The sequence below is a fragment of the Vitis riparia genome, chromosome 4 (genome assembly GCF_004353265.1).
Source record: "Vitis riparia cultivar Riparia Gloire de Montpellier isolate 1030 chromosome 4, EGFV_Vit.rip_1.0, whole genome shotgun sequence".
Taxonomy (NCBI): domain Eukaryota; kingdom Viridiplantae; phylum Streptophyta; class Magnoliopsida; order Vitales; family Vitaceae; genus Vitis; species Vitis riparia.
In genome coordinates, this window is record NC_048434.1 from 15,878,411 (window position 1) to 15,885,379 (window position 6,969).

The following is a 6,969-nucleotide window of genomic DNA, read 5'->3' on the forward strand; positions in this document are numbered from 1 at the left end:
CCTTAGAAAATGAGAGGTATTGTGTTTCATTTCATTGTCTAGTTATAGGAGGTTGTGTTGACATCTTAGACCTAAGCAACAAAAGTAATACCAATTTCAAAAAAAAAAAAAAATTGAACTTTTAGGATTAAATTACTAACCTTTAGGTTTGAATGTTTCCAAACCTTAAATTTGAAGTGTTGAAGATGACCTTGAAGTTGTTGGAAGTCTCGTAAACCCATGATCTTCTACCTAATAACTCAACCTTGTTCTTAACACACTTCTGGTATGGAGGAAAGGAGGGTGAAGGTTATGACTCTCTTTATCTCTTGATGGTGGAAGAAAAAAGTTATAGAAACCCTAACCCCTATGGGGTATTTATAGGGATCCTAATTAGACTTAAGTAACTTGAGCCCACATGGGATTGGATTACTTAATCTAGCCTAAAATGAGTCCTAATTGATTAATTAACCCAAAGGACCAACTAATTAATTAATTAGCCCAATTTAGAGACCTTGTTCGCTTACACCTATACAACCTTGCATAATTACCAAAACACCCTTATGCACAAAAGTGAACCTTGAGACAAACCGATCCTTATAATCCGTGCTAACATGTTATATGAGCTCAGAGCACGGACCATTGGGACCCATAGGAGTACTGGCTTCCTTAAAATCCAATTTTGAAAATTGATTAAACATTCCTTTACAAATAATCAACTAAACTCCAGTATCCTATGTAAATAACAATAAGACACTAAGTACTTGAGTTCATGACTTACCATTCACTGCATGTAGACTCTCTATGAACTAGTGTCCGTAATCTAATAAGGTAATGTTATCACTTATCAAGATTACCTCTCAAATCCTTGAGTTACAAATTCCATTTATTATGTGATCAACTGACTTACTCTAACTCCAATGAACATATGTTAAATTCCATTAAAGGAATTAATATGACCACAAATTTCATAATCACATGTTATTTAGATCACCTGAGGGGACACACTATCTTAATCCCATGATATATCATAGTGCTTATATTGAAAATACCTGTTGTCACCAGCCGCCATCAATAGTGATCCAATCCATAGGGATATATGATCACTTTAGGATCTTACCTAAAGGTTAAAGTCTCTTGTTGATTTTGGCACAAATTCAATATCCTTTTAAGGTTGAGAGTTCATATAGTATAGTAGTTTAGTAAATCATGACAATTGATAGCCTTGCATCATGATTTACTGAAGGACTACACACTTTCATGTCATACATTCCTTCATCACATGCATATCTTACACTTTACTTAACTCGCACATGACAATTTGAATACTTATCCCATTAATGATGTTTGGAGAAAAAAAATGTCATTTAAGTCTTCTTGCCTTTTCTAAACTAAATAATTGGAAATAGAGTTCACACATTTATGTGGATACAATATTTATGCATATGTATAAAATTTGCATTAGCATATAAGGGTGTTAACTTAACTGTACAAGACAAATATACTAACTGTACATGAGATGTACAAGACTCCTAATAGGTTTTGTACGTTTTGTTAATAACATGAGCTTGGCATTAGGACGATTATCAATATTTTTTTTTTGTTTACCAAATTATGTCATTAAGGCCTTCCCCACCAAAATTATAACATAGGAAATAAAATTAAAATTAATTATGTTTGAATTATTTATTACAAGTAAATTGAAGCAAACTAAATGAAATATGTATTTTTACTATTTAGCCCTTATAAACATAATTTCAGCCAGTAAAGATTAATAAATCATATTTGAATGGAATTAAAAATAACTAAAAATTATTTTTGTAACATTTTTATTTTTTTTAAATCATCAATTTAAATTATGAAATTAGTTTTAAAATTAAATTTTGTTGTTGTAATTGATTTTTGAAGATTTCATGATTTTTATTTTATTACTTTAAAAAAATTGCTTTAATAGAAAAATATTTATCTTAATGGTAAATATTTAAATCTTTATTAAAAAATATTTAAGATTAGTGTGGGGGGCAATTAGGTAATTTTATAATGGAGAAATTTTGAATGTCTTGAAGACTATAAGTGTTTACATTATTTTCATAATAATATATATATGAGAAATAATAAATACCATGTGTCTAATTTTTAAGTTAAATAAAAAAAATAAAAATTGTTTAATCTATGTAACAAATAATGTAAGTTTGAAATAAAGAATAATATTTATTATATATTATGTAAGTTTTCAAGGTATTTAAGAAATATTTTTTGAGATATTTAAAAAATATTTATTATATATTATGTAAATTTGAAAGAAAAAATCTCTAATGTTTAAAAAATATTTATTTTAAAAATGCATTTTACAATATATCTCCAATATTCAATTTTTTGGGGAAAAATCATTTAGTTCGATAATAAATAGGTGAGAGAAGGGTGACATGAATAGAGAGAGAGAATGGAGAGAGAAAAAGGAAGTGAAAGAGAGAATGGAAGAGGTGGGGTGGCCTCTTAATTTTTTTATTTGACAATAAAGGGTATTTTAGAAATTTTTGAAAGGTAATATCCTCCGGCTTAGTTTCAACTTTATTAGGTTTTGAGTTCAAATATCACTCATAAGAAGACTTGGCCAATTATCAGCTAATGTAACCCAAAACATAATTTTCTCTTTAAAAAATAAAATAAATAAATAAAATTTCGATAGACAGTTAAGCAAATTGGATATAAATAGACCACATGCCCACGTGTAAACAAACCAAGGTTGGATGAAAATGGAGAGAAAGGGAGAGGAATCTTCCAACCACTTAATTAATAAAATAAAAATAAAACTTAGACACTACGCTAAGCAAACTGACCTATAATAAATACACGCCAAGCCCGCCTCCAAACAAAACGAGGTTAGGTGAGAATGGAAAGCAAGTCTCCCGAGTCCGACGCCCGCACTGTTTTCTCGGCTCTGCCGGAGGGTGCCATCGTCGATATTTTGAAGCTAACGACTCCTCGGGACGCCTGTAGACTGTCAGCGGTGGCATCAGTGTTTTCGTCGGCGGCGGAGTCGGACTCTTTGTGGGAGAGTTTCCTGCCGCCCGATTATCTAGAGATCGTCAGCCGGTCGTCGGAGTCTTCGTCTCGACGTGATTTCTCCACCAAGAAGGAGCTCTTCTTCAGTCTCTGCGATTCTCCTCTGTTGATCGATGGGGGCAGAAGGGTAAGATCCATGGTATTCTCTGATGAAGAAGATAGTAGTAGTATTAATATAATTTTGTTGAAATCTCATGGTTAGTTTATCATGTGTTTAACTAAAAGCTAAATTATATTTGCATCCACCGGTTTGATATTTTTATCTGCCCTTTTCATGAATTTTTTTGGACAAAAATACTTCCAGATGAAATTCTTAAACTACCCTTATATTTTTTCTCCGCTCACTTTTTCTCTTCTTATCTCTTAATAGTCCTTACAAAATCCATTAAGAATTTGGTGAATGTAAAGATAATTTCCCTAGAGGGAAAAGCAAATTGAAGAGGTCAATTTGTCATTTAGATTTTTTTTTTTTTTTTTCTAAATTTTGAAATAATTATTTAAAAAAAAAAGTTGTTAAATGCATCCCCTCAATCTCACCATACATCCACGGATTTTTATTTTAAAATAAATTTCACATATGAAATTGTAAAAATTCCATCTTTTCTAATCACTCACACCAAGCTATTCTTCTCCAATCTTTTTTGGGAATTAAAAAAATATAGTGAAAAAGAACATATTGCGGAAAAATATGATGGGAGGGGATGGGAAGAAAGGGAAAAAAAATTGGAAAAGAGTTAAGCTATGTTGGGTTCTTTATAAATTTGAAGAAGGAATAAAAATCAGGAGGAAAAATAGAAAAAAAAAAAAAGAGAAAAATAAAAATAAATTTAAAATTAATAAATTATATTTAGACTTTATTTCAAATTAATTTCATTTATTTTTCTTATTTTATGTTAAGATTAAATCATTTAAAAATATATAAATTTTTAATTACTTTTAATCATATATATTTTATATAATAAAACTAAATATAAGAAGGTTAGGGTTTTGAATGAAAGGTTGTAGAGATGTTGAAGAAAAGGGTATTTTCGACATTTTTTTATATAAACATCTTTATTTTTATTTTTTTAGAAAGGAAAACATGTGTATGTACAAAGAATGGGTGGATGTATCTAAAATTTCTCAAAACATTGTAGTGGGTGGATATGCAATTTTTAAAATTTATGGTGAATGATTATAAAATTAATTTTTTTTTTATTATAAATGTTCTTTTTCTATATAATAGTGATTTAAAATTTTTTTTTTTTTATATTTCATTCATATTACAACCTATTTGAAAGTGATTTTGAGGTAGTGTTACAAAAACGAGATAATTAATAAAGTTTTAAAAATCTAGAAAATCGCTTAATATGAATTTTTTTATTATGTAATATATTAATAAAAACATTATTTTAATTTCAAGTGATATTATTGTCATGGATGAAAAATAATTTAACTATATTTAGAGTGTATTTAATAATGTTTATACTCGAAGTGTTTTTAATGGAAGTGTTTTCTCGAAAAGCGTTCTTGGGAGAATCACCCAGTAGTGTTTGACAATAATTTCAGGAAGTGTTTTTAATTTTTCTAATACTTGAAAAAATAAAAATTTTCAAATATTATAAATGTTAAAAACACTTATAAAATTACTACCAAATGTACTCTAATAGTATATTTGACAGTGATTCTAGAATGTTTCTAACCTTTTTAATACTTGTAAGATAAAAAATTTCAACTGTTGGAAAGACTAGAAACACTTCCTAGAATCACTGTCAAACGCATTACAATGATTTTAGAAAACACTTCTAATCTTTATAACACGTAAAAAATTATATCATTTAAATGTTAGAAGTGTTAGAAACGTTTTCTAAAATCGTTCCCAAACAGAGTTAAGAGTCTATTTGGTAGTGATTTTAGGAAGTGCTTTTAATTTTTTAATACTTAAAATTTTTTATCATTAAAATGTTAAAAATGCTATAAACACTTTTTAAAATCACTCCCAAAAACACTTAAGTGTTTCTCCAAAAAACACTATAAGTGATTTTTTTGTCATAATTAATTTTTCAAATTATTAAAAGTGTTTCCTAAAATTCGTTAAACATCTTATTTAAAAAAAAAACATACTTTTTAGGCTAAAACCACTACCTAGAATCAATCACTACCAAAAAAGCTTTTACTCTCAAAGATAGCAAGTGAAATAAGAACATGGAATTGTTAATTTTATATATTTTTATATTATTTTATTATTTTGTTTTAGTATTTTAAGTAGTCGTTTTCATGTTAAAGGTTTACAAAAATCTAAACTTTGTTAACATTTCTCAGAGCTTTTGGTTGGAGAAGCAAAGTGGAAAAAAATGTTACATGTTAGCAGCAAGAGAACTCAGTATTACATGGGGTGATACTCCTGAGTATTGGACATGGACTTCTATACCAGAGTCTCGATTTTCTGAGGTCGCATTTCTTAATGAAGTTTGTTGGTTTGAAGTTAAAGCTAAAATAGATACTGACATGTTGTCTTTGAGAACAAAGTATGCAGCTTACCTTGTGTTTGATAGGAGAGATTCGTCTGGATTTGAAAATGTTGAGGTGAAATCATCAGTTGGAATTATTGGAAGTGAAGCCACTGAGAACATAATTTATTTAGACAAAGATGCAAGCGAAGAAGATACGGAGGATGAACTTGAATATGGACTTGTGAGTATTCAGAATGTAAGAAGTTGGATTAATGATACTCTGACTCGAGTGTATTCATCACAAGAACCGGATAAAGAACTTCTAAGTGTTGAAGATGTGAGAACTTGGATGAACAAAAATATATTTCAATTGCATTCCTCACATGAACCACAAGAACCCGGGGTTTCTACAAAAAGCGATGGTCCATATCCAAATATGAGAAAAGATGCATGGTTTGAGATTGAATTGGGCGAGTTCTTTAATGAAGGAGGAGAAAATAAGGAGTTAGAGATTGCCATCAAGCAGTTTGATGGTCATTGGAAACAAGGTCTTATTATTGAAGGGATCGAGATTAGACCAAAAAATGATTAGATGCTTCAATATCTTCCAAGGGTTTTTTTTTTAATTATTATTATTCATGTATAATCTACTTATATTTGATAGGGAAAATCATGCAACCATACATTACAAAAAAAAAAAAAGTTTTTAGAAATTTGCTTTTTGCTTTTCAATTTTAGTGTAAAGTGGAAAAAAATATTATCAATTCATGTATTCCAATAGTTCTTTTGAATTTCTTCCAAAATGACCCTCAAATGTTGAGGACAAGTACCTTAATATATTTTATATTTTATATTTTATCAATTCATGTATTCCAATAGTTGCCTTTTTTTTCTTGTGTATCAAGCAACCATACATCACCAAAAAAATAAATATGCTTTTTGGAACTTTGCTTTTACCTTTTTAATTTTAGTGTAAAGTGAGAAAAAATATTACCAATTTATGCACTCCAATAGTGCATTTAAAAGTTGAGGGCAAGTAAACATATCATTTCTAAAGTTGTTGACAAGTACATGTACCATTTCTTTTTTATCTCATATTAACTCTCTCAAACATCTCACCTGCCATTTCTACATTTTTCAATTTTCCTTTTTTTTTTTTTTTCTCTTATCACCGTATCCATTGCCATCTATTGTATTTCTTCTGTTATTTTTTGTCTCTTTCCTTTTACATTTCTTTTAATATGTTCATATATTCTCCCATAAAACTTCTTTTAATTTTGATTTATTTTTACTTTCTAATCTTTCCATATTTAGTAATTTTAATTATTATCTGGACATATTAAACTTAAAATGATAATATATAATAAATAGTTAATACAACAAATTAAATTAAAACATAAATATATAATGGACAAAAATGAAAATATTATCTTAAAAATAATCTACTTGATGATTTAAAATATTAATTATAATAATGCATTAGGTAAATTAA

The 6,969-nt window shown here is 28.3% G+C and overlaps 1 protein-coding gene across 1 annotated transcript; it reads left to right on the forward strand.

Moving 5' to 3' along the window:
• The first annotated feature begins 2,872 nt into the window (after positions 1–2,872).
• Positions 2,873–6,339, forward strand: LOC117913276 (F-box protein PP2-B10-like). Its single transcript, XM_034828227.1, has 2 exons — positions 2,873–3,172; positions 5,347–6,339. The coding sequence occupies exons 1-2, from the start codon at positions 2,873–2,875 to the stop codon at positions 6,067–6,069; spliced, it is 1,023 nt and encodes a 340-aa protein (XP_034684118.1). The 3' UTR covers positions 6,070–6,339.
• The last annotated feature ends 630 nt before the right edge of the window (positions 6,340–6,969 follow it).

Excerpts from the sequence above, each read along its gene's own strand:
- LOC117913276 (XM_034828227.1), top strand. The coding sequence starts at position 2,873 with ATGGAAAGCAAGTCTCCCGAGTCCGACGCCCGCACTGTTTTCTCGGCT. Across the intron at positions 3,173-5,346 it reads TGATCGATGGGGGCAGAAGG|AGCTTTTGGTTGGAGAAGCA; the intron begins GTAAGATCCATG and ends AACATTTCTCAG.